At 45.2% G+C, this 27,917-nt stretch overlaps 2 protein-coding genes across 2 annotated transcripts in view; both read right to left on the bottom strand.

The window, feature by feature from the left end:
* The window catches only part of XPO7 (exportin 7), a 42,355-nt gene that overhangs the window by 8,009 nt on the left and 6,429 nt on the right, over window positions 1-27,917 (bottom strand). The window contains 25 exon segments of the mRNA XM_066337099.1: window positions 1,049-1,263; window positions 1,819-1,901; window positions 2,525-2,632; window positions 3,327-3,415; window positions 4,461-4,567; window positions 5,158-5,266; window positions 5,578-5,641; window positions 6,291-6,371; window positions 7,421-7,494; window positions 8,292-8,427; window positions 9,589-9,694; window positions 10,660-10,853; window positions 11,407-11,725; window positions 12,836-12,883; window positions 12,886-12,939; window positions 13,626-13,636; window positions 13,805-13,905; window positions 15,540-15,634; window positions 16,855-16,930; window positions 16,932-17,027; window positions 17,738-17,839; window positions 22,426-22,491; window positions 24,954-25,120; window positions 25,938-26,031; window positions 27,378-27,524. Of these exon segments, the coding sequence (XP_066193196.1) occupies window positions 1,049-1,263; window positions 1,819-1,901; window positions 2,525-2,632; window positions 3,327-3,415; window positions 4,461-4,567; window positions 5,158-5,266; window positions 5,578-5,641; window positions 6,291-6,371; window positions 7,421-7,494; window positions 8,292-8,427; window positions 9,589-9,694; window positions 10,660-10,853; window positions 11,407-11,725; window positions 12,836-12,883; window positions 12,886-12,939; window positions 13,626-13,636; window positions 13,805-13,905; window positions 15,540-15,634; window positions 16,855-16,930; window positions 16,932-17,027; window positions 17,738-17,839; window positions 22,426-22,491; window positions 24,954-25,120; window positions 25,938-26,031; window positions 27,378-27,524 (2,742 nt within the window).
* Window positions 8,209-27,917, bottom strand: part of DUSP26 (dual specificity phosphatase 26) — a 252,439-nt gene continuing 232,730 nt past the window's right edge. The window contains exon 4 of the transcript XR_010745504.1: window positions 8,209-8,219. The gene's annotated coding sequence lies outside the window, so the exon portion shown is untranslated. The remainder of the gene's footprint in view (window positions 8,220-27,917) is intronic.

The following is a 27,917-nucleotide window of genomic DNA, read 5'->3' as shown; positions in this document are numbered from 1 at the left end:
GATCTCTGGGGAGAACCGACTAAGAACTCTCTCTCCTGTGATCCCATGAATTCCAAACTGGGTGGGATTGGAAATGCATTCCAATCCAAACTCAGGGAATTGGGATGGGATTTCAAATCTATTCCATGATCCAATGATTTCCAAACTGGGATGGGATTTCAAATCCATTCCCACCCCAAATCTGGGAATTATTTACATGGTTCATTTCCAACCCGAATCATTTCATGATCCTAGAAATTCCAAATTGGGATGGGATTTTAATTCCATTCCCACCCAAAATCTGGGAATTGGGATGGGATTTCAAATCCTTTCCAAGGCAGAATCTGGGAACTGGGATAGGATTTCAGATCCATTCGAACCCAAAATCCAGGAATTGGGATGGGATTTCAAATCCATCCCAACCCAAACCATTCCATGAAATTCCTAGAAATTCCAAACTGGGCTGGGATTTCTCATCTATTCCCCACCAAAATCTGGGAATTGTTTATGTGGTTCCTTTCCAACCCAAACCATCCCATGATCCCATCGATTCCAAACTGGAAGATTTAAATGCATTAAATGGATTTGAAATTCATTCCAACCCAAAACCTGGGAATAGAGATTGAATTTCAAATCAATCCCAACTGAAAATCTGGGAATTGAGATGGGATTTCAAATCAATCCCAACCCAAAATCCAGGAATAGGGATTGAATTTCGAATCAATCCCAACTGAAAATCTGGGAATTGAGATGCGATTTTAAATCCATCCCAACCCAAAATCCAAGAATAGGAATGAGATTTCAAATCAATCCCAACCCAAAATCCAGGAATAGGGATTGAATTTCAAATCAATCCCAACCCAAAATCTGGGAATTGAGATGGGATTTCAAATCAATCTGAACTCTAAATCCGTGAATTGAGATGGGATTTCAAATCCATCCCAACCCAAAATCTGAGAATACCGATGGCATTTCGAACCCATCCCAACCCACAACCTGGGAATTACTCCATGCCTTCCCTCCCCAACCCCCATCCCACATCCCCGCGGCATTCCCGCCTGGGGCTGACCAGGAGGTCGCTGTGTGGGATGGAGAGCAGCAGTTTGATGAAGGTCTGCAGCGCGTTGTCCAGCGCGTCGTCGCCGTAGAGCCGGAAGACGCCGAAGTTGACGTAGCTGCCGCTGAGCGCCGCCTTCAGCATGGAGAAGCAGATGGAGATGCCCTTCAGCTTCAGCGCGTACACCTGATCCTTCGGCACCTCGCCCAGCGTCAGGATGCGATTCCCTGCCGGAATGCCCGCTTGGAATCATCACCCTGCCAGGGGTCCCCTCCCACCCCGCCCTCCCCGGGTTTTAAATCCGGTCCAACGCAAAGTTTGGGAGTTGAGGTGAGATTTCAGATCTATTCCAAGCCAAAGCATTCCACGATCCAATGAATTCCAAGGATTTCCAAATCCATTCAAACCCAAACCATTCCATGTTCCCATGATTTCCAAACTGGATGGGATTTTACATCCCATTCCCACCCAAAATCTGGGAATTGGGATGAGATTTCAAATCCATTCAATCCCAAACCATTCCATGTTCCCATGAATTCCAAACTGGATGGGATTTTAAATCCATTCCAACTCCAATATTTGGGAGTTGGGATGAGATTTCAAATACATTTCAACCCAAACCATTATCTTCTCCCATGAATTCCAAACTGGATGGGATTTTAAATCCATTCCCACCCAAAATCTGGGAATTGGGATGAGATTTCAAATCGTTTCAACTCAAACCATTCCACGCTCCCGTGAACCCCAAACTGGATTTTCCCATGGATGCATGGATCCCTCACCGTAGGTCGTGATCATCTTGCTGGTCTCCCGGAAAAGCAGGATCCCGTTGGGAGAGGAGACATCAAACTGCAGCCGTTGGGATCTGCGGGGGAAAACAGGGAATGCTCAGAGCCCTGGAACTGATCCAGGGGCTGGAGCTCCTCTGGGAGAGCTGGGAATTCCAGGGAGAAATTCCAGGGAGAAAAGGGAAATTCCAGAGAGAGCTCAGAGCCCCTTCCAGGGCCTTAAAGGGCTCCAGGAGAGCTGGAGAGGGATTTGGGATAAGGGATGGGGACACAGGACACAGGGAATGGCTTCAGATTGGAAAAGGGGAGATTTGATGGGATTTTGGGAAGGGATTCCTGGACTGGGCTGAAATTCCCAGAGAAGCTTTGGCTGCTAAATGGGATTTAGAGGGGAAAAAAGGGGTTTTGGAGGGCAACAATCAGATTTCAACCCCAGAGGGCTGAAATCAGCTTTAAACCTCTTCCAAGCTGCAGAATTCCATGAACTCCCAGATTTTTTTTGGGGGGGGAAAAAAATGGGGTTTGAGAGGAGGAAATGGGGGGAAAATTGAGATTTGGGGAGAAAAATTGGGAGAAAAAGAGGATTTGGGGGAAAAAAATGAGTAGTTTTGTTTTTGCAAGAACCGTACACAGAGGGATGAAAGAACTCCGTTCTTAGGCACAGAATTCCATGAAATCCCAGATTTTTGGGAATTCTTACCTGTTATGGACCAGCTCAGCCATGAGTTTGAGGACGGGCGTGGTGCAGGCAGGGTCGTGGTACCAGAGCTCGATGGCTCTCTGCAGGATGGGCATGTAGGAGGGGTAACTGCCACGGAAATTAAGGAATTCCCAGATTTTCCAGGCCAAAAATTCCATAGGAATGGAATGTTCCACGCGTGCAGCAAGGCAGGGGCAAATCCAGGGTCACACTTCAAAATTATTGTTATTTTTTTATCCCAGAAAAAATCATGGTCGTGGTAAAAATCAGGATGAAATCCAGAATTCAAGGGGAAAAAGAATCCCGTTTTTTAAAGGGAAATTAGAACCCAAAAAGGGTTTTTTTTGGGAAGGACCCAAAAGAAAAATCCCAGTTTTTAAAGGAAATCCTAATTTTTTAAGGCAAAACCAGAAACCAAAAAGGTTTTATTTAATAGAAGGAAAGGGAAGGAAAAAATCCCATTTTTTTCAGGTAAACCAGGGTTTTTAGGAATGAAGGACACTAAATCCTATAAATCCAAGGGAAATTCCCAGGAAAATTCAGGGAATTCCCAGGAACCTGAGATTTCTGGAGGTATTCCCAAGGGGTGAGATTAAGCATTTTTTGGAGGTGAAGGACACGAAACCCTGTAAATTGTAGGGAAATACCCAGCGTGGGAATTCCCAGGAAATTGGGATTTCTGGCGCTGTTTTAAGGCTAGGAATGAAGAACATGAAATCCTATAAATCCAGGGGGGATTTTTCCCAGGAATTGGGGTTTCGGGAGGCGTTCCCAGGGGATTTGGGATGCGGGGTCAGGATACATCCACTCGAAGAGCATCATGAAGCTGCTCTTGGCGTTGAAGGCGAAGGCGATGCCGCGCAGGTCCCGCACCAAACCCACCAGAGTGCGCTGCGGGACACGGCCGGGACACAGCAGGCCATCAGTTAATGCATCAGTTAATATATCAGTTAATATATCAATTAACCCATCAATTAATGCATCAATTAACCCATCAGTTAACCCATCAGTTAATACATCAGTTAATACATCAATTAACCCATCAGTTATCCAATCAATTAACCCATCAGTTAATACATCAGTTAATACATCAGTTAATACATCAGTTAACCCATCAATTAACCCATCAGTTAATACATCAGTTAACCCATCAATTAACCCATCAGTTAACCCATCAGTTAATACATCAATTAACCCATCAGTTAACCCATCAATTAATGCATCAATCAACCCATCAATTAACCCATCAGTTAACCCATCAGTTAACCCATCAATTAATGCATCAATTAACCCATCAGTTAACCCATCAGTTAATACATCAATTAACCCATCAGTTAACCAATCAATTAACCCATCAGTTAACCCATCAGTTAACCCATCAGTTAACCCATCAGTTAACCCATCAGTTAATCCATCAGTTAGCACATCAATTAACCCATCAATTAACCCATCAGTTAACCAATCAGTTAACCCATCAATTCATCCATCAATTGGCCCATCAATTCATCCATCAATTAACCCATCCATCCATCCACCAATTCATTTACCCATCAATCCATCCATCAATTAATCCATCAATTAAACCATCAATTAAACCATCAATTACACCATCCACCCACCAATTAATCCACCCATCAATCAAATCAATCAATCCATCAATCGATTATCAATTTATCCATTAATTAATCCATCAACTAAACCATCCATCCACCAACCCATCTATCAAATCAATCCATCAATCGATCCATCAATCCGTCATCAATCCATACATCAAATCAAACCAACAGATCCATCAATTGATCCGTCTATCGATCCATCCATCAATGAATCGATCCATCCACCCACCAATCAATCCATCCACCAATCCATAAACCCCCAAATCCCATGGAAAAGATCCTGGAAAAGCAGGAAAATTGGGAATTTTCTCCCCACTGACCTTGGCCTCCTGCTCGTTGAAGGAGTTGGTGCTGAACATCTGAGCCACGGCCTCGAAGGCAGCGGTGAGGGGCAGCATGAACTGCTCGTACTGATCCTCGTCCTCCCCTGGAAAACATGGAAAACCCATGGGAAAAACATGGAAAACTCATGGGAAACCCATGGGAAACCCCCCAGGAACTGCTCGTACTGATCCTCGTCCTCCCCTGGGAAAAACATGGAAAACCCATGGGAAAAACATGGAAAACCCATGGGAAACCCCCCAGGAACTGCTCGTACTGATCCTCGTTCTCCCCTGGGAAAACATGGAAAACCCATGGAAAACCCATGGGAAACCCATGGGAAACCCCTCAGGAACTGCTCCCAGGATGATCCTCGTCCTCCCCTGGAACAGGAAACAAACCGGGAAAATTGATCCCAAATCTTGGAATGAGAAAATTTCTTCACAATTTTGATGGGATGGAACAATTTTTTCCTAAATTTTGGGATAGTAAAATTGATCCCAAATCATGGTGGGATGGAAAAATCCCTCGCCATTTTTGTTTTCAGCATCAAACCCAATTCCCAGTTCCCAATTTTTCTTTTCCCATTTGGTTTTTCCCACCCTAACACCCATTCCTGGTGAAGCCACACCTCCTGAAATCCCAGAATCCAGCTCCCAAATGCTGGATTTTTTCCGGAATTCCCAGGAAAAATACCTAAATCCACCATGAGGAGCCGTCCCAGGGCCGTGTAGAACGTGGTCCGACACCTCATGTCCGTCAGGTTGGATTGGTTGTTGATTCCCAGGAAAGAAAAGTGCTCGCTCTGGAAAAGGAAAATCCCAAACTCCTGAAATCCCAACCTCCCACTATCCCAGACTGCTCCAAGGCTGGGAATTTCCCAGGAATGAGTCTGGATTTCACGGAGAGCAGAAATCCTTCGGGAATGCGATTCCCAAACCCCAACCCTTTTCAAACCGAAGAATTCCAACCCCAAACCGCCCAAACTTCCCCAAAATTCCCGTTTTCCAGAGGCTCCTCCAGCACCACGGAAACACAGGGAGGCAGATCCCATTCCCAAGGGTATCCAGGAGTGGAATTTTCCCGGGAATGAGGCGGGGAGGGGAAGGAGCTCACCGTGTGATTGTTCAGCATGAACTGCACGGCGCTGAGCTTCACCAGCTTCCGCACGCTGCTGTACGTGCAGGGGGTCAAGGAAGCAGCAGAATTCCTGGAATTCCCTGGAAAAACACTTCCAGGGATAGGCTGGGGAAACGGGATTGTTGCCTGGATTATTCAGGAAGTTGGGAATTTTAGGTGTGTTCCAAGGATAATCCAAATTGTGGAAATCTCGGCTTGGGGGAAAACTCAGGGTCTGGAATTCCTGGAAATTTTGGAATTCCTGGAACTTCTGGAGAAATACTTCCAGGGCCAAGGCTGGGAAAACAGGTTTGTGCCTGGATTGTTCAGGAAGTTGGGAATTCTTTTTTTTTCAAGGATAATTCAAATTGTGGGAATCTCGGCTTGGGAAGACGCCCTGGGGGAAAACTCAGGGTCTGGAATTCCTGGAACTTCTGGAATTTCTGGAACTTCTGGAATTCCTGGAAAACCAGAAGACAGTCTGGAATCTACCTGTGGATGCTCAACTTCACAAGAATTCTGATCCACAATAAATAAATAATAATAATAAAAAAATCAACATTCCATGAGCCTCATCCCACCCTCCGCTCTCCTCATTCCCAAAAATTCCTGGGGAAAATCAGGAATCTGTGGCAGCTCCCATTCCAGCAGAACCTGTGGGACACTTTTCCCTTTTCCCAAGGATTTGGGAGCTCTTCCCAAAAGGATATCCAATGGAGAGGTCGTTGAGCAGCTGCAGAGTCTTGGAGGTGATCGGCTCACAGCGGCCCCAGTATTTCAGGTTGGTGATGCTGGGGAAGAAAAAACAGGGATCAGAGGGATTTTTCCAGGATTTTTCCACATTTTTTTTCTGGGAATTGTGGTGGATTTTTCCAGTTTTCTGTCTCCCCGCCTCCACCGAGGCACAGAGAGCACAAGGCACAAAAATGGGAATAAAATCACCGGGATCAATTGGGCTGGAAAAATTCTCCTTTGGATATCCCAGATTCCACCTGGGATTCTGTGGGATTGGCTGCCCTTGGAATTCTGTGGGATTGGCAAACCCTTGGAATTCCCAGAACTCTCCCTGCCCTAGCACTGCTGGATTGGTTCCAAAAGCTCCAGAGGCTGCTGAGAAATGGATAAAAAATGGATAAAAAAATAGATAAAATAATGGATAAATTGGACAAAAAAATGGACAAAATGGATAAAAAATGGATAAAATAATAGATAAAATGGATAAAATAATAGATAAAATAATGGACAAAACAATGGATAAAATAATAGATAAAATAATGGATAAATGTGATTAAAAAAGGACAAAATTAATAACAGAAAGATAAAGGATAAAACAATGCATAAAAATGGATAAAATTGATTAAAAATTAATAAAGTGGATTAAAAATTTATAAAAGGAATTTTTAAGAGGATAAAAATATGGGATAAAAATATTAATAAATTTGCTGTAAGAATGGATCAAATTCCAGGTTGGATGTGGACAAGAGGCTGAATCCTGTGGCACATTTGCAGCACTCCAAGGAAAAGCTTGGATTGAATTCCAAGGAAAAGCTCAAGAGGAGCTCTGAGCCCCCTTCCCACACGGAATGTGTGCTGGGAATGGTCTCTCCCTGCCTTTGGAATTTCAGGAAAAAATTCCATTCTCCTCCAGTAGCATTTTTAGTGAAATCCGTAGAATTTTTGTGGGAATTCGGAAAATTCCATCCTGAACTCTCTGAGCTAAACCCCGACCCAAAGGATGCAGGCAGAAATCCCAGGGTTTTAGGTTGAGGAAAATCCCTCAGAGTGTAGTTTTCCTGGAGAGAATTCCAGAAAATCCTTGGAATTCTGCTGGAGCACTCACATCTTCCCGATGAAGACGCTCAGCACCATGGTCTCGTCGTTCAGCCCCAGCACCTCGGAGAGCCTCCGGTACAGCTGCCCAAAGAAAAAACATGGGAAAAAAGGCTTCCAAACTGCCAGGAAAACTGGGAATTATCCCTAAAAATCTGCTTTTCCCTCTGTGGGAGAAGGGGATGTTGTGGGATTTTCCCAGGTGGTGTTTGGGTTGATTCAATCCACCTCAATTCTGATTTTTCCTCTTTTTTTTTTTTTTTTTTCACTCTACTCTAAAGAAGAATTATTTGGGTTTTCCCAGGAAAATTCCCACAAAAATGGCATGAAACCGATCCACCTCCAAACCCAGCCAGGATTTGAGTGGATTTCTCTGGAATTCTCAGCAGTTCCCCAATCCCTGTGAAGGAATTTGACCCCAATCCGATTTATCCTCCAAAAAGGAACAAAACCCAATCCTGGAGCAACACTCCCGATTTTTTTTTTTTCAATGGAAAAAGGGATTTTACAACTCAAACCACAGCTGCAAATCCCTTGGGATGAAGGGAATTTGGATTATTTCCATTTTAAAGCCAGGGAAGAAGCTCAAAGTGTGTTTGAGGTGAAAAAAGAAATGGGAAAACCCAAACCCAAGTCTCCAATTTCCGATATTCCCAACCCAGTGTTTGGAAAGTCAAAACTTGGGAACAAATGGAGAAATCACTGAAAATGGGGTTTAATTCTAGGCAAAATGAGGAGAAATCCCAAAAATCGGGATTTAATTCCAGGCAAAATGAGGAAAAATCACAGAAAATGGGATTTATTTCCAGCTAAAATGAGGAGAAATTACTTAAGGCTTGTTTTCCTTGGGAAAAGGGTGGAATTCCTGGGATTTCCCTTACCTTGGAAGACTTCTGCACCTGATCCCCGATGTAAATCTTGCGGAATTGCTCGAAGAAGCTCAGCATGGCCAATTCCAGCTTCTCATTCCCAGCCTGAGCCAGCCGGGAATCCGTCAGGTTCATCAGCTGCAGCACCCTGGGGAAAAGGGGAAAAGTGGGAAAAAGGGGAAAAAAGAGGGGGAAAAAGGGAGGAAAAGGAGGAGAACAATTCCTTTTCCCCCTGCTCTTTTCCCCTTATTCTTTATTATAACCCGAATTCCATTTTCAATCCCAAAAATCCGGTTAATGACATCATAAAATCCAACCTTTCCAAGCCCAACATTCCCAATGATTCCCAATATTTTCTAGTCCAATATTCCCTAATTAATTCCCTTTTTTCTGCTCTTTTACTCTCATTCTTTATTATAACCTGAATTCCATTTTCAATCCCAAAATCCAGGTGATAACATCATAAAATCTGACCTTTCCAAGCCCAACATTCCCAATGTTTCCAAGCCAAATATTCCCTGATTAATAATAAATGAACAATTCCCTTTTCCCTGCTCTCTTCCCCTTCATTCTTTATCATAACCCAAATTACCACCGGATTTTCAATCCCAAAAATCCGGTTAATGACATCATAAAATCCGACCTTTCCAAGCCCAACATTCCCCATGACTGCCAGCATTTCCAAGTCCAATATTTCCAATTCCAATATTCCCTAATTATAATTAGTCACTAATTCCTTTTTCCCTGCTCTTTCCCCTCATTCTTTATCATAACCCAAATTCCCACTGGATTTTCAATCCCAAAAGTCCAGTTAACGACATTGTAAATCCGACCTTTCCAAGCCCAACATTCCCAATGATTCCCAATGCTTCCAAGCCAAATATTCCCAATAATTCCCACTATTTCCAAGTCCAATATTCCCTAATTACAATTAGTCATTAATTGCTTTTCCCCTGCTCTTTCCTCCTTCATTCTTTATAACCTGAATTCCCACTGGATTTTCAATCCCAAAAATCCAGGTAATGACATCATAAAATCCAGCCTTTCCAAGCCCAACATTCCAAATGATTCCCAGTATTCCCTAGCCCAATATTCCCTAATTAATAATTAATGAACAACTCCCTTTTCCCTGCCACCACCCAGATTCCCTTCGGCAATCAGCACCGGCGCCGCTGCCCCAATCCACCCCATTTCCATCCGGATTTCCCGCTGGTAAATCAGAGCTGGGAAAAGGGGAACGACCCTCTCCCGGATTTCTGGGAGTAGATTTTGCTGGGATACGGGGGTGGATTGGCTGGAATCTCCCCACCTGCACACCAGCTCCCCGTCCATGGCGTCCTGCTCGTCCGTGCTGGCGAAGGAGACGCGGCCGCCGATGACGGCGCCGATGATGTACACCAGCCACGTCAGGCGCCCTGGGGACACACAGGGGACACTGGGGACACTGGGGACACTGGGGACAACGGCACCCGCAGCCTGCCACAGGGAGGTGGCACCTCGCGGCCAGAAAAATCCCCGAAGGAATCGGGTTTTCCCAAAATCAATCCCTTTTGTGTCCGGGGGATGGATCGAGTGTAGCAGCTCCAGGCAGGGAGGAGTGGGAAATGCACAGGGAAAAGAGGGATGGGATTGGGATTGATGGGATTTGGGATGGATTGGTGGGATAGGATGAGATGGGATGGGATTTGAGATGGGATTTGGGATAGGATGGGCAGCACTGGCACTGCAGCAGTTGCCTTCCTCATAACTTTGACAGGAAGGCAAGCAAATGTCCCAAATCTCCCCAAAATCCTGGGAATTGGAGCGATTCTTAGGCCAGCAGCACCTTCAGAGCACTGCTGTGCTCCCAATCCCCTCCCACGGACAGGCCCAGCGATCCCCCCCTCTGCACTCATCTCCCAGGAACAACATCCTGCGGAAGGAACCATTCCTTGGGAATTCTGTGCTGACCTTCCTGCACGGCCAGGAACATGGGCTGGTGCTCTGATGGGACCCATGGGATTTGGGCTGGGATTCACATGATGGGATTTGGGCTGGGATTTGGGATGGGATCCATGGGCTGGGCTGGGATTTGGGACGTTCCCAGGGATGAACCCAGCCATTCCTCCCCTGCACACGGCTCTTCCAGGAACAACACCGTGGGGATGGAACAATTCCTTTGGGAATTCCAGGCTGACCTTCCTGCACGGCCAGGTCCATGGGGCTGGCACTGGCACTCTGATGGGATCCATGGGATTTGGGCTGGGATTCACATGATGGGATTTGGGCTGGGATTTAGGCTGGGATCCATAGGCTGGGCTGGGATTTGGGACGTCCCCACAGACCAGCCCATCCATCCCACCCCTGCGCACGGCTTTTCCTTTGGGAATTCCGTGCTGACCTTCCTGCACGGCCAGGTCCATGGGGCTGGCGCTGGCGCTCTGCAGCAGCTCCTGGTAGGACTGCGCCGACTGGTCGAAGAGCTGCACCAGCAGCGCACACGTCTTCTCGTACTCGCAGCGCCCGATGGTGGACAGCTGGTCCAGCTGCTGCTGCACCAGCCCCGTGTCCTCCAGAGGGTCCTCCAGCCCATCCCTGCGGAAAACACGTGGAAAAATGGGTCCAGGGAGTCTCAGCAGCTCCAAATCCCCGTTTAACTCATTTTTTACCCCCCAAAAAACCTCATTTTCCCCTCTAAATCCCATTTATCAGTCAAAGCTTCTCTGGGAATTCCAGCCCAGCTCCTCCCCACCCTCCCAGCCAGGAATTCCTTCCCAAAATCCCATCAAATCTCCCCTTTTCCAATCTGAAGCCATTCCCTGTGCTCCATCCCTCCATCCCTCATCCCAAATCCCTCTCCAGCTCTTCTGGAGCCCCTTTAAGGCCCTGGAATGGGCTCTGAGCTCTCCCTGGAATTTCCCTTTTCTCCCTGGAATTTCTCCCTGGAATTCCCAGCTCTCCCAGAGGAGCTCCAGCCCCTGGCTCTGAGCATTCCCTGTTTCCCCCTACAGATCCCAATGGCTGCAGTTTGATGTCTCCTCTCCCAACAGGACCCTGCTTTTCCTAGAAGGGGGAACAATCCCACTTTTCCCATGTTTCCCAGCCCTGGGATGAGCAGGAGAAGCTGGCAGAGGCGGGACTGGCTCACCTGAGGATGATGTGCACGGATTCCAGGCGGGAGGTGATGTAGGCTTTGGTCACCTCGGGCGTGTAGGTCTCCAGCATGTGGGGCTCTGTGGCCTTCACGTAGGGGACAGAGGCAGCCAGGCGCTGCCACAGGCTCAGCAGGTAGTGCACACTGTTGGGGGCAAACTCCCAGTGCTTCCAGAGGGGGAAAAAACAGGGAAAACAAAGCAGGGAGTTAAGGTTTGTGTGGTCTGAATCGAGTTTTTCCCCCAGAATTTGGGTTGGAAGGGATTTAAAGCTCAGTTTCTTCCATATTCCACCGGCCTCGTTGGCAAATTGACCTGCAATTTCAGGGCAAATTGTTGGGAGTAAATTCCCAGTGCTTCCAGAGGGGAAAAAACAAGGAAAACAAAGCAGGGAGTTATGGTTTGTGTGGTCTGAATTGAGTTTTTCCCCCAGAATTTGGGTTGGAAGAGGTTTAAAGCCCAGTTTCTTCCATATTCCACTGGCCTGGTTGCCAAATTGACCAGGAATTTCAGAGCACACTATTGGGAGTGAATTCCCAGTGCTTCCAGAGGGAAAAAACCCAAGAAAAACAAAGCAGGGAGTTATGGTTTGTGTTGCTTAAGTTTTTCCCATAGAATTTGGGTTTCAAGGTTTAAGGCTGTTTTGTCCACATTCCATTGGTCTAGCTGGCAAATAAATCAGGAATTTCAGGGCAAACTGTTGGAGTAAATTCCCAGTGCTTCCAGGGGGAAAAAACAAGGAAAACAAAGCAGGGAGTTAAGGTTTGTGTGGTTTGATTTCAGGTTTTCCCCCAGAATTTGGGTTGGAAGGGGTTTAAAGCACATTCCACTGACCAACATCTTGAACGTTCTGGTGGCCAAATAAACCAGGAATTTCAGGGCACACCAGGATCACAGTCATTCCCAGCACTCAGGGAACACCAGGAGAAAATCCCAAATTCCCAGAATGTGGAGCTGAATCCCAGGCCTCACCCAGCTCCCACACACTGCCCTGCCCTGAGCTGCTTCCCAGGAACTCCAATTCCACAACAAAAGAATTTGGGTTTTTTTTCAGCCCTCTCCTTTGCAGGAGCTGTACACACAGCTGGAAACCTCCGTGGGAATATCCACAATATTCCAATTGCTCCCAATCCCTGTGAGTGCATTGCAACAGTGAAGTGACACAGAACCCTAAAATAAACCTCATCTAACAGGTTTTTGTTGTTTTTTTTTTGAAATCTGGAAAAGCCTCTCGGAGGCATGGCAACGGACTCTGCCCTCCCACACGGATTCCATTCAGGAATTCACAGGATGATCCAGTTGGGTGAAATGAAGCAGCTGAGAGGCTCCTGCTCTGTTTTCCAGGAATGCAGAGTGTCAGGGAAGAGGGGAGGGCGGGTACCTGCCGGCTGGTGGACGGTGAAGTTGGCGCTGAGTCGGTATCACCTGGGGGTAGTTTCTCCACCTTCACCAGCTCTCCCAGCTGGTAATGCTCTTCAAGCGGGCCAGCAGCCGGCAGAACTCGTGGTAATTGTGGGGTCTGACAAACTCTGAGGGGACAACAATGAGGAGGGGTGACTCAGGGATGGTTATGCTGTCCCCTGCCAGGGGGTGGGATCATCATGGAATCACAGAGAGCCAACAAATCCCACTATGCCATTGAACCAGGTCAGGAATTGCCACATTTCCTGAGTTTTGGGCATTTCCAGGGATGGTTCCAGTCCTTAAATACTCTTCCCAAAGGAAATCTCACTCTGCCCATTGAACCAGGTCAGGAATTGCCACAGTTTCCTGGGTTTTGGGCATTTCCAGGGATGGTTTCCAGTCCCTAATTACTCTTCCAAAGGAGAAATTATTCCCACAGGAACAGCTCTGCTGTCCCCTGCCAGGGGATGGGATCATCATGGAATCACAGAGAGATCTGGAGAACCAACAAATCCCACTCTGCCCCCTAAACCAGGTCAGGAATTTGCCACACTTTCTGGGTTTTGGGCTATTTCCAGGGCTGGTTCCAGTCTTAATTACTCTTCCAAAGGAGAAATTATTCCCAGAGGAACAGGCTATGCTGTCCCTGCCAGGGGCTGGGATCATCATGGAATCACAGAGAAGCCAGCAAATCCCACTCTGTCCCTGAAACCATGTCAGGAATTGCCACACTCCTGGGTTTTGGGCATTTCCAGGGATGGTTCCAGTCCTTAAATACTCTTCCAAAGGAGAAACTGTTCCTGATACCCACCACGACCCTCCCTTGGAAGGTGGAAGGGCAGGACAAGGAAGAGCAGGACAAGGGAAGAGCAGGACATCACTGCACCGTTCTCCCCTTTGCCAAGTGCCCAAGTGGGACATGAAAAGGATTTTTTTGGATGAACTGCGATGGGGAGATGCAGGGCCTGGATTCCCAGCTGGAACACCCACCTGGGGGTTTTTCCAGTAATCCGTTTCACTCCATCCACGAGGTGGGACAGGAACTTTGGCCCGCTCGGCGTTGTTGAAGAGCGAGCGGCGCACGAGGCGATCTGCACCACAGACAGAACCTGCCAGGACACACCAAAACTGCAGTCAGCACGAAACTGGGATGGGGACAAGGAGAGGAAGGGTGTTGGGGAAGATGAATCAGGAACCTTTTAAATATGATTGCTTAGCAAAAGATTCTGGAATATGAAACCTATAATGGAAATAGAAATGAAAGCTGACTTTGAGTTGTAGGATACTGTGTCTTAGTTACTATAGAACCTGAAAACAATGGTTAGCTGAAGGAGAATCCCTTTGGATTGAAGAAAAATTCCCTTTGTGCTGGCTGAGGAATCCAAAGTCAATGTAGCAAAACAGAAGTTTAAAGAGTAGTTTTTAGAGTTTAAAATATACACAGTGTGGTGATATAGTAGTTCTTACAGGCTGTATGTAGATTCTATAGGGTTTTGTGTCTTGTGTTGGTTGGTCACTGAAAATTAGAATATTCATCACAAAAGGAGATATAATGGATTGTAACAAAGACCTCGCTCTCTTACCTCTTCTCTTAACTCTTACTCTCTTACCTCTGCTCTGAACTCCTCTCTCCCCCTTCCTCTTCCCCCTGCTCTCGCTCTCCTCTCTCTCTCCCCTGCCCTTTGCTCTCTCCCTTCTCTCTCAGCTCTCACCTGCTGTTCTCTCCCTCTCTCTTTGGGACTCCCCTCCAGCCCAGGCCCTTTTACCCCCACCCTTTAATAAACCCACATGTTGTAGAATATCTCAGCTCAGCAGAATTCCTTGTCCCAGCCGTCCGCGGATTCGCCTACAGAAGGAATTTCCCCCTCATGGCGTGAGCAGTGATTGAGGTTGGTGCTCCTTTAGGGACCAAACAGCTCCTTTGGCTCCTCAGTGGTGATCAAAGACAGCTCCATCCCAAAAAATCATGGCATTACAAAATTCCAGAGGTTGGAAAAGCCCTTCAAAATCAGAGTCCAGCCTTTGATCCCCAGAGCTCTGAGTGCCACCTCCAGGGATGGGGATCCCAGTCATTGATTGATGGAAATTTCACATTTCCATTAAAAAAAAGGATTCTCAAAGCTCAAATCTCTCCTGAATATTTCAGGCTGGAAATCCAGGATTAGCCATAAACTCCTCCACCAGAGTAAGTGGAGTCTCCATGGAAAAGTTCCTTCTGATGGCCCTTCCCTCTCAGCCTTGTTTTCACTGAGCTTTAATTATGGCAAATATTTATCAGATAAATGACTGAAAGGCCTTTAAATTATTTTTTTTTTCCAGAAGAATAATCCAAATTTTTATTTTTCCAGAAGAAATAACCCAACTCTTAGCTGAGTTGTGCTCTTGGCCTTTTCATCCCAATGGGACATGGCCTAGTTTGGAAAGGTGGAAGGAGAAATTCCATTCCTTGGGGTGTTCCCAGGTTTTCTCCCAACTCCTGGTGTGGTTTGAGGATTTGTTTTGGGAGGAACAGGAGTCACTCCCTCAAAGGGATGAGCAAACAGGAAATTTCAAGCTGTTTGAGGAGGGAGGAGGTTGGAATTCCACCAAAAAAAAAAAAGGCAGTTTTTAGGGAAAATCCAACCCTGTGGATGCTTCAAAACTCTCAGCAGTATTTGGACACTTCAGCACAACCTGGGCCACCTGAATCCCCAGAGAATCTCCCAGATGAATCCTAAAATCAAACAAAAACCAACCTTGGACTTACCAGAGGAGAAAACGAAGGAGGGATGGAATGATAAAGATCAAAAAACAACTGAAGGGTCGAAGAATCCAAGAAAGCTGCAAGAGAAAAGAGAATTTTACCTCCATTGACAGGTAATTTAATCCTCATTGTATCACCTGAGGCACGTGGATTTGTCACACCAAAGCACCACGATGCCATGGAAATTTCCCCCAGGATTTTGCATTTTTAAGGCAAGTGCCTTTCCTAGAAATTGAGTCACCCACTGGCTCCTGGAAGTGGGAGAAAATGACAGGAAGGTATTTTAAGAACACAATCTGTGCCTGTCAAATGCCTGGTGGCAACAGCAGCATGTGGGGAAAAAGGTGCCAAGTTATTCCCTATTTTCTTTTTTTTTTTTTTTTTTTTTTTTAATCCATTTTTTCCAGGTTGTTGGAACGAGAGGCGAGAAAACCTGGCAGGGAAAAGGGTTTATAAAATCTCTCACCCCAAAAATTAATTATGAGGGTTTAGGGCTGAGTTGAACCTCTGGCTTTGCACGCCTTGGGGGGTTTTATTTTTGAAAAAAACCCCAAACCCAGGATTTGAGCATACCCCGGATGGGCTGCTGCCAAAATCCCAGGATTTGAGCATTCCCCGGATGGGCTGCTTCTGAAACCCAGGATTTGAGCATTCTCTGGGTGGGCTGCTGCCAAATTCCCAGGATCTGATCATTCCTCAGGTGGGATGCTTCAAAAACCCCATGATTTGAGCATTCCTCAGGTGAGATGATACAAAAACTCAGGATTTGAGCACTCCCTGGGTGGGCTGCTACAAAATCCCAGGATTTGATCATTCCTGGTGGACTGCTACAAAATCCCAGGATTTGAGCATTCCCTGGGTGGGCTGCTACCAAAAATCCCAGGACTTGAGCATTCCTCAGGTGGGCTACTGCCAAAAATCCCAGGATTTGAGCATTCCCTGGGTGGGCTGCTACCAAAAATCCCAGGATTTGAGCATTCCCTGGGTGGGATGCCACCAAAAATCCCGGATTTGAGCATTCCCTGGGTGGGATGCTTCTGAAAATCCAGGATTTGAGCATTCCCCAGGTGGGATGGTACCAAAAAAACCAGAATTTGAGCATTCCCTGGGTGTGCTGCCGAAAATCCAGGATTTGAGCATTCCCTGGGTGGGATGCTTCAAAAACCCAGGATTTGAGCATTCCTCAGGTGGGCTACTGCCAAAATCCCAGAATTTGAGCACTCCCTGGGTGGGTTGCTGCCGAAATCCAGGATTTGAGCATTCCCTGGGTGGCTGCTGCCAGCTCCTGAGGGCTCACCTGATCTCCAGCTGGTTGGGATCTGCACAGTGCAGAGATCATCCGAGGACTCGTCCGTGGAGGTGCCGATGAAGTCGGAAGTTCAGGCAGTTGTGGGTGAGGAACTTCAGCAGCTGCATCAGCAGCCCGTGCTGGCTCTCATCGTTCAGGTTCAGGTTCTTCCCAGAAGCCTGGGGAAAATATTCAATTAAGGCAGGGAAAAAAATTTTAAAATTTAAAAATTAAAAAAAAACCAAACCAACCAGGGGGCAGGGGAAATGAGGAAGGGGTTTGTTTTAAGCAGGACGGGTTTGTGGATGAACACCAGGTGAGTTTTTATAAATACATAGATAATAAATATCAATAAAATTCCAGAGTTTTTTCCAGGACAGGGATAACACAGCAGTATTCCTGCTGTTTCCCTGAACAAGGATGGGGATTGAGGAAATCATGGAATTCATGAAACACAAAACCCCTTTTCTGCAAGGCAGGATTTCACTGTAACCAGGATGGGGCTTTGTGGAACAAGCATGAGATGTGTTTTTATAAATATATATATATACATAAATAAAATTCCAGAGTTTCTTCCAGGACAGGGATAATTTAATATTCCTTCTCAAAGTAAACCTATACTATTTATTATTTATATAACATGTACTTAATATATCTTATTTTTTACAAAAAAATCTATGAATTAATACTGATTTCTTCTCTAAAAGAAAATCCCCTTAATTAACCCATTTTTTCCCTGCAAAAACAACCCCAGAACACAATTTCTGAGGAAAGGAACACTCATTTCCAGGCAGGAATTTCACACCCAAAAATCCATAAACCCCCCCAAAAAACATTTTCACTTCCCAAAAAAAAACCCCACCAAACCCATTCCCAACCTGTCCTTACCTGTTTTCAGTAAACTGCAGGACAGGGTGAAAATATCAAATAAAGAGGAATCTCGGAAGGAGGAGGCGATTTTCCTGTGCTTGGTCAGGGGGTGGGTGGTGTCTGCCTGTGTGGGGAGAGAATCCCAGCTCAGAGCTCCTGGGATGGACCAGGAAAACCAGGAAAACCAGGAAAAACCAGCAGGAATCCTGGCAAGCACCGGGACATCCCCCCCCAGAACCGTTCCACAGCCTTTCCCTGGAGAAATCCGCATTCCTGGGGGTTTATTCCTGATTTTATTCCCAAATCGGCACAAAAATGGGGTTTTTTTTTGGGAGGTTTAAGAATGGGAATTCCCAGTTGTAAAAGGGTTCAGTCCCAAGAACCAGCAGGATGCAATTCCACAGCTCTTCCCTGGACAAATCCACATTCCTAGGGGGTTTATTCCCAGTTTTATTCCCAAATCCACATTGTTGGGGGGGTTTATTTCCTGATTTTATTCCCAAACCAACACAAAAATGGGTTTTTTTTGGGAGGTTTTAGGAATGGGAATTCCCAGCTGTAAAGGGTTCAGTCCCCAGAAGCAGCAGGATGCAATTCCACAGCTCTTCCCTGGACAAATTCACATTCCTAGGGGATAATTCCCAGTTTTATTTCCAAATCCACATTCCTGGGGGGTTTATTTCCCAGTTTTATTCCCAAATCAGCAGCAAAAATGTTTTTTTTTTTGGGGGGCGGTTAGGAATGGGAATTCTGAACTCCAAGGGGTTCAGTCCTCAGAAGCAGCAGGATGCAATTCACAGTTTTTCCCTGCACAAACCCACATTCCTGGCATTTTATTCCTGATTTATTTCCAATCAGCACAAAAATGGGTTTATTTGGGAGGTTTTAGGAATGGGAATTCCCAGCTGTAAAGGACTCAATCCCAGAACCAGCAGGATGCAATTCATCACATTTTTTCCCCTGCACAAATCCACATTCCTGGGGTTTTATTCTCAATTTATTCCTAGTTTCACTTCAATCTTTGCCCAAATCAACAGCAAAAAATGGGTTTTTGGGGATTTCAGGAATGGGAATTCCCAGCTCCAAAGGGTTCAGTCCCCAGAACAGCAGGATGCAGTCCACAGCATTTCCCTGGACAAATCCCATTCCTGAGGGGCTTATTCCCAGTTTTATTTCCAACTCCACATTCCTGGGGGGTTTATTCCTGATTTTATTCCAAATCAACACAAAAATGGGGTTTTGGGAGGTTAGGAATGGGAATTCCCAGTTGTGAAGGGTTCAGTCCCCAGAACCAGCGGGATGCAATTCCCACAGTTTTTCCTTGCACAAATCCACATTCCTAGGGTTTTTATTCTCGATTTATTCCTAGTTTCACTTCAATCTTTGCCCAAATCAACAGCAAAAAATGAGTTTTTAGGGATTTTAGGAATGGGAATTCCCAGCTCCAAAGGCTTCAGTCGCAGCTGGAGCTGCTGAGCAGACAGGGATAAAAACACCAGGAATTAAAATCCAGAGGGAGAAGGGAAGTGGAAGGAGTTTCTCCAGGGTGGACTTTGTTTTTTGGGATAAATTCCACTCCTGGATCTGTCACTGGAGCCCAGAGCTGGGAACAGCAAAACTCAGGTGGGTTTTTGTTTTTTTTTTTTCCCCAGGAAAAGGGACAAAACGAGGAAAATTCCCATTTTTGCCATCAATCCCAGCCAAATCTGGGATGCAGAATTCCTGAATAAGCTCCCCTTGGAAAAGTTCTGTTTTCCTGCTCCTCACTCCAATTCCAATTTCCACCCCCTCCAATGTTGGATTTGAGACCTGAATTTTCCCGACAATTCCCTGGAGGATCCCAAAATCCGCCCTTTGTGTTGTAGGAGAGAAGGAAAAGCCCCAACAGATTTTCAATTTTTTCAGGTGCTTTAAAATCCAAATTATTCCTCAGCTCAGACTTTTGGGGATTTCAGGGAGTTGAGGGAAATGAATATTATTTAATTCCCTTTGTGGGGATGGAAAATTCCTTTTATTTCTGGCCTTGAGAAAATGGGATTTTCCTTCTTTTTCTCCACGATTAAATTGGTGAATTTGGCTGAAGTCAGCAAATTTGGATTAAATCAAGGAATTGGGCCCCTCCATTTCCTGCTCTGAGATCAATTTAATTCCTCCAGCATTTCTCTGGATTAAACCACATCCCAGAAAATTCAGAATTTGTTACTTAGGGAGACAGAAAAATGAAACATTTTTTTCCCACCTCTTTTCTAAGGAAAATCAGAGATTTTTATCACCATTGTGACCCTCAGGACTGCAGCAAAATCTGCTTGGCTGAGGGGAAAGCCATGGGAAAAATGGAAAAATTGTGGAAAAAAATGGAAAAACCGTGGAAAAAATGGGAAAAACGTGGGAGAAATGGAAAAACCGTGGAAAAAATGGAAAAAAATCATGGAAAAAAAATGGAAAAAACCATGGAAAAAACTATGGAAAAAACCATGGAAAAAAATGGAAAAAGCATGGAAAAACCATGGAAAAAATGGAAACACATAGAAAAATGAAAAAAAACATGGAAAAAAATGGAAAAAAACATGGAGAACTATGGGAAAAACCATGGAAAAAATGGAAAAACCATGGGGCAAAAAAAAAAGGAAAAACCAGGGAAAAAATGGAAAAAAAAATGGAAAAACACATGGAAAAACCATTGAAAAAAATGGAAAAATCAGGGAAAAAAATGGAAAAAAAACATGGAAAAAATGGAAAAAACCATTGAAAAAAACATGGAAAAAACCAGTGGAAAAAAAAAGGAAAACCATGGAAAAACTATGGAAAAACCATGGAAAAAAATGGAAAAAACCATTGAAAAAAAAATGAAAAACCATTGGAAAAAAAATGGAAAAAAACCATGGAAAAAACGGAAAAACCATGGAAAAAAAAAATGGAAAAACCATGGAAAAAACTGTGGGAAAAAAATGGAAAAAACCATGGAAAAAAATGGAAAACCATGGAAAAAATGGAAAAAAACCATGGGGATAAAACCATGGAAAAACCATGGAAAAACCGGTGGAAACAAAAATGGAAAAAAAAACATGGAAAAAAATGGAAAAACCATGGAAAAACAATGGAAAACCATGGAAAAAATGGAAAAACCATGGAAAAAATGGAAAAACCATTGAAAAAAATGGAAAAAACCATGGAAAAAAATGGAAAAAGCCATGGAAAAACCCCGGAAACTGGAAAGCAGCAGTAAAGCTGCTCATCTCAACTTCCAGCAGCAATTCCAGGAGGGAATTCCAAAGAGGAGCCTTGGAGGGATTTTTAAATCCCCTGGAAAAGCTGAGGCAGGATTCCAGACCTCAGCCCAGGGAATCCAGCAGGATTTTTGTGGGAATTTTATCCCAGAAATTCCTTCTGTGTTTTCATCCTGGATAAAAAGGATGGTTCAAAAATGGGCACAGTTGGAAAATTTGGGGTGTTTTTCCCTTATCCTTGGGGGTTTTTTTCTTATTTCCTCCCCAAATAATTCCTTATTCTTGGGTTTTTTTTTTTTATTTTCCTCCTAAATAATCCTTATCCTTGGGTTTTTTTCCCCTTTTTTCCTCTGCTATAATAATTCCCTATCCTGTTTTTTTTTCCCTTCTCCTCACTAAATAATTCCTTATCCTTGGTTTTTTTTTTTTTCCCTTCTCCTCCCTAAAATAATTCCTTATCCTGGGGTTTTTTTCCCCCCTGTCTCCTCCCTAAATAACTCCTTATCCTTATTTTTTTTCCTTTTTCCTCCCCAAATAACTCCTTATCCTTAGGCTTTTTTTTCCTTTTTCCTCCCCAAATAATTCCTTATCCTTGGGTTTCTTTTTTTCTTTTTTCCTCCCTAAATAATTCTTTTTTTTTAAATTTTTTTCCTTCCCTAAATAATTCCTTATCCTTGGGTTTTCTTTTTTCCTCCCTAATTAATTCCTTTTTTTTTAAAATTTTCCTTTCTCCTCCTAAATAATTCCTCATCCTTGTTTTTATTTTTCCTTCTCCTCCCGAAATAATTCCTCATTCCTTGTGTTTATTTTTTCTTTCTCCTCACTAAATAATTCCCTATCCTTGTTGGTTTTTTTTTTCCTTACTCCTCACGAATAATTCATTATCCTTGGTTTTTTTTTTCCTTTTTCCTCCCTAAATTATTCCTTATCCTTGGTTTTTTTTTTTTCTTTTTCCTCCCAAATAATGCTTATCCCTTGGGGGTTTTTTTTCTTTTTTCCTCCCTAAATAATTCCTTATTCTTGGTTTTTTTCGTCCCTTCTCCTTCTCCTCCCCAAATAATTCCTTATCCTTGGGGTTTTTCCTTTTCGCCCTTTTCCCCTAAATAATTCCTTATCCTTGGGTTTTTTTTTTCCTTTCTCCTCCCTAAGTAAGTCCTCATCCTTGTTTTATTTTTTCCTTTTTCCTCCTAATAATTCCTTATCCTTGGTTTTTTTTTCCCCTTCCTCCCAGAAACCCCCACCAAAACACGGGAAAAGATGGAAGATGCCAACAAAACAGAACAATCCCTCAAGACAAGAGCTCACAGCATCTCACCACAAACAGGGAGTGAGAAACAAACACCAACAAAATCCCCAAATCCCCCCTCAAACCCCTCCCAGACAGAGAAATTCCCAAAAAAAAACCCAGAAAAAAACAGGACACAACAATATGAATGAGAAAATTGGACACTTACTGTCACTGAGGAAGGCTGTAGCACCTTACTTGATTAATTTCATTCGTTAGTTGGGACAGGATTGTCACTCCTATGATGCAGTGCTCTACACTGTCCTGGGAGGCAAAGGCACAGCTTTTTTTTTGGGAAAATTCCTTTATTTCCTTGGAAAACTCCATTTTTTTTTTTCTTGGATCTTTTTTTTTTCCCCTTGGTGTTTTTTTTTTTCTTTTTCTTTTTTTTTTTCCCCTTGGAAAAACTCCTTTTTATTTATAATATATATATATGTGTGTATTTTTTTTCCCCTTGGAAAAAACTCTTTTTTTTTTTTTTCTGTTTTATTTTGTTGGGTTTTTTTTTTCCCTTGGAAAAAACTCTTTTTTCTAAGGGAAAAAAAAAAAACACACAAAAAAAAAAACCCACAAAAAAAAAACCACCACCAAAAAAACCCAAAACAACAAAAATAAAACCCCCCAAAAAACCCACAAAAAAACCCCAAAAAACCCCCCCAAAAAAACCCAAAAATAAAAAAACCAAAAAAAAACCACAAAAAAACCAAAAGAAAAAAACCCACCTCCTTTTTTATTTTATTATTCTTTCTAAAATTTTTTTTCCTTGTTTTTTGTTTTTATTTTTTCCATTGGAAAACTCCTTTTTTTTTTTTTTTGTTTTTATCCCTGGAGAAAATTCTTGGCTAAAAAAGTCCAAACGAAACAAGGAGCTGTTGGGGAGGTTGATCTGAGAGAATGAATGCAGAAAATTCCAAAGAAATCCCTGGAATAGATTTGAGTTTGGAAAGATGGATCCTAAAGGTGGAGCATTCCAAGGAACAAGTCCCTGAAGCTTTAAGGAATAAAATATAAAAATTCCCTGCTCCCTGAAATTTTAAGGAGTAAATATAAACCCCAATTTCTGCACATGGGAAAGGAACAAGGAAGAAAAAAAAAAGTCTTGATTTTCTACTCATCCAGGGGATGGATTTGAGTTTGGAAAAGGTGGATCCTAGAGCTGGGAGCATCAGGAACAATTCCCTGAATTATTCCCGGATTTTAAGGAGCTTTTTTTGCCTTCTAAGTCCCTACTGAAAACCACCAATAAGGAAAAGCCTCAACTCCTTTACAACCAGTGGGAAAACTCCTGGATTTTGGGGAATCCTCGGAATTCTGGGAGGGAATCTGACCTGCAGGAACCTGGTGCAAAAAAAACTGGGAGCATCTAGGAAACAATTCCCTGCTCCCAGGAACAATTCCCTGAGTTTTAAGTAGCTCTTCACCCTCAGCAGCCCCTACTGAAAACACAAACATGAAAGAAGCCCGAACTGCTTCACACCAGCAGGAAACTCCTGGATTTTGGGGAATCCTGGGAATTCTGAGGAGGGAATCTGACCTGCAGGAACCTGGAGCAAAAAACTGGGAGCATCCAGGAACAATTCCCTGCTCCCAGGAACAATTCCCTGAGTTTTAAGGAGCTCTTCACCCTCGGCAGCCCCTGCTGAAAACACAAACATGAAGAGCCCGAACTGCTTCACACCAGCAGGAAACTCCTGGATTTTGGGGAATCCTGGGAATTCTGAGGAGGGAATCTGACCTGCAGGAACCTGGAGCAAAAAACTGGGAGCATCCAGGAACAATTCCCTGCTCCCAGGAACAATTCCCTGAGTTTTAAGGAGCTCTTCACCCTCGGCAGCCCCTGCTGAAAACATCGCTACAGAAGAGCTGAACTCCTTCACACCAGCAGGAAACTCCTGGATTTTGGGGAATCTTGGGAATTCTGGGAGGGAATCTGACCTGCAGGAACCTGGAGCAAAAAACTGGGAGCATCCAGGAACAATTCCCTGCTGCCTGAATTTTTAAGGAGCTGTTTCCCTTTGGAAGCCCCCAACTGAAAACACAAACATGGAAGAACCTGAACTCCTTCACACCAGCAGGAAACTCCTGGATTTTGGGGAATCCCAGGAATTCTGAGGAGGGAATCTGACCTGCAGGAACCTGGTGCAAAAAACTGAAAGCATCCAGGAACAATTCCCTGCTCCCAGGAACAATTCCCTGCCCACAGAAATAATTCCCTGATTTTTAAGGAGCTGTCTCCCCTTGGCAGCCCCTACTGAAAACACAAACATGAAGAGCCGAACTCATCACACCAGTGGAAAACTCCTGGATTTTTGGGGAATCCTGGTAATTCTGAGGAGGGAATCTGACCTGCAGGAACCTGGTGCAAAAAACTGGGAGCATCCAGGAACAATTCCCTGATTTTTAAGGAGCTGTCTCCCCTCGGCAGCCCCTACTAAAAACATCACTACAGAAGAGCCGAACTCATCACACCAGTGGAAAAACTCCTGGATTTTGGGGAATCCTGGGAATTCTGAGGAAGAAACCTGACCTGCAGGAACCTGGAGCAAAGCTGGGAGCATCCAGGAACAATTCCCTGCCTACAGAAACAATCCCCTGAATTTTAAGGAGCTGTTTCCCCTCGGCAGCCCCAGCTGAAAGCACCAACAACGGAAGAGCTGAACTCGTCACACCAGTGGAAAACTCCTGGATTTTGGTGAATCCCAGGAATTCTGAGGAGGGAATCTGACCTGCAGGAAGCGGGTGACGTCGTTGATGACGTTCCTGAAGACGTACTCGTCCTTCTGGCAGTCGAACCAGCCCAGTTTGGTGATCCTGGCGTAGAGCTGGATCAGCGCCTGCGTCACGAACGTCGCCAGCTTCGGCCTCGTGGCCAGGTAGTTCAGCACATAATTCCCTGGAAAACATGGAAAAGGTGGAGCTGGAGACAAAAATCCAACCCATTGGGAGTGGCTGGAAGGAAAAGGAGATTTGGGAAGGTTGATTCCAGGGGAGGAGTGGGGGGAAGTCGAAAGAAATGGCCGGAGTAAGGGAGAAGGGTTGGGGGGTTATTGGGGGATTTAAGATACTGGGAAATGGCTGGATTTGCCCTGGAATAAACCTGGGAAAAGGCTGGATTTACCCTGAGAAAGGGCTGGATTTAGCCCTGGAATAGAGCTGGGAAAAGGTTGGGTTTAGATCTGGAACAGGGCTGGATGTAGCCCTGGAATAGGTCTTGGAAAAGGGCTGCATTTAGCCCCAGAACAGACCTGGAAAAGGCCTGGATTCACCTTGGAATAGGCCTAGGAAAGGGTTTGATTTAGGCCTGGAAAAAGGTTGGATTCAGCCCTGGAATAGACCTTGGACAGGGCCGGATTTACCCTGAAAAAGGGCTGGGAAAAGGCTGGATTTACTCTGGGATATACCTGGAAAAGGGCTGGATTTAGACCTGGAAAAAGGTCAGATTTAGCCCTGGAACAGACTTGGAAAAAGGTTGAATTTAGACTTGGAAAAAGGCTGGATTTAGACCTAGAACAAACGGCTGGATCTAAAACTGGAATAAACCTGGGAAAAGGCTGGATTTAGACCTGCAGAAGGGCTGGATTTCCCCCGGAACAAACCAGGAGAAGGGTGACATTCCCACCCCGAGGATCCCCAGGGGAGGCAGGGAAGCTCCCAGGCAGGGAAAGGGAAGGAAAGCGCCGGGAATTTTTTGGGAATGGCCCCGGACTCACGGATGTCGATGCGCTGCTCCAGCGGCAGGGGGTTGTTTGTGCGTGACACCAGTTTGGTAAGGCAGGTGGCCGCCAGTAACTGGGAATAGGAGGACTGGGGAACAAAAAAAACAGGGAAAAACAATTCCATAAAAAACGTGGGGATTTCAATTCACGGAGAAGAAACGGATCAGAAGGAAATCCCACCCTGGAATTGGAGTTGGAGCAGAAATTGTCCTTGATGAGCCACATCCCACAAATTCCAACAGTTCTGGGGTAAAAAACCCAGGTTTTTACAGGGTTTTCCAGGAATATTGCAGGAAATTTACAGGAATTTTACAGGAATATTGCAAGAATTTTACAGGAATATTGCAGGAAATCTTGCAATTAAAATTCCTTTATCCAGCCTGGAACTCCATGATTTTTGGGGAATTTTTGGGATGTGGAACCTCAGGGTTTTGGGCAAATTTTGGGATGTGGAACAACAGGATTTTGGGGCATTTTTGGGATGTGGAACTCCAGGATTTTGGGGCATTTTTGGGATGCAGAACTCCAGGATTCAGGGATGTCTGGGATGTGTAGCCCCAGGATTTTGGGATGTCAGGGATGTGTAGCCCCAGGATTCAGGGATGTCTGGGATGTGTAGCCCCAGGATTCAGGGGTGTGTAACCCCAGGATTCAGGGATGTGTAGCCCCAGGACTCAGGATGTGTAGCCCCAGGACTCAGGGATGTGTAACCCCAGGACTCAGGGATGTCTGGGATGTGTAACCCCAGGATTTTGGGATGTTTGGGATGTGTAGCCCCAGGATTCAGGGATGTCAGGGATGTGTAGCCCCAGGACTCAGGGATGTGTAACCCCAGGACTCAGGGATGTCTGGGATGTGTAACCCCAGGACTCAGGGATGTGTAACCCCAGGACTCAGGGATGTCAGGGATGTGTAGCCCCAGGACTCAGGGATGTCTGGGATGTGTAGCCCCAGGACTCAGGGGTGTGTGGGATGTGTAACCCCAGGATTCAGGGATGTCTGGGATGTGTAGCCCCAGGATTCAGGGATGTGTAACCCCAGGACTCAGGGATGTCTGTGACATGGAACCCCAGGACTCAGGGGTGTGAAGCCCCAGGACTCAGGGATGTGTAACCCCAGGATTCAGGGATGTCAGGGATGTGTAGCCCCAGGACTCAGGGGTGTGTAACCCCAGGACTCAGGGGTGTGTAACCCCAGGACTCAGGGATGTCAGGGATATGTAGCCCCAGGATTCAGGGATGTGTAACCCCAGGACTCAGGGGTGTGTAGCCCCAGGACTCAGGGATGTGTAGCCCCAGGATTCAGGGGTGTGTAGCCCCAGGACTCAGGGATGTCAGGGATGTGTAGCCCCAGGATTCAGGGATGTCAGGGATGTGCAGCCCCAGGACTCAGGGGTGTGTGGGATGCACAGCCCGGCTCCAGGGCCGCACTCACGCTGCCCCTCTCCAGCAGCAGCTGGCACTTGCTCAGGCACTCGGGGCTGTTGGTGAACTCCACCAGCGCCTTCTCGGCCTGCAGCCGTGTGCCCGTGTCCGTGGTCTCATACAGCTGCTTGCACAGGTTCTCCAGCTGGGCCAGGCTCTGCTCCCACGGAAAACAGGGAAAAAACACAGAAAAACGGGATTCAGGGAGTGCAGGTGAGCCCTCAGCACTGGTACTGTGGGAGTCTGGGCTTGTGCACACACGTGCTGGACTCTTCCCTTCCCTTTCCCCTTTTATTTTCTTTTTTCCTTTCCCCTTTTCTTTTCCTTTTTCTTTTCCCTTTTCTTCCCTTTCTTTTCCTTTTTCCTCTCCTCTTTCCTTTCTTTTCCATTTTCTTCTCCCCTTTTCTTTCTTCTCCTTTTTCCTTTTATTTTCCTTTTTCCTCTCCTCTTTTCTTTCCTTTATTTTTTTCCTTTCCCCTTTTCTCTTTTCTTTCTTTTCCTTTCTCTTTATTTTCTTTTCTCTTTTCCCCTTTTCTTTCTTTTCCTTTTT

This window comes from Sylvia atricapilla, chromosome 28 (genome assembly GCF_009819655.1).
Source record: "Sylvia atricapilla isolate bSylAtr1 chromosome 28, bSylAtr1.pri, whole genome shotgun sequence".
NCBI lineage: Eukaryota > Metazoa > Chordata > Aves > Passeriformes > Sylviidae > Sylvia > Sylvia atricapilla.
This window is presented reverse-complemented; position numbering and strand designations above follow the sequence as displayed.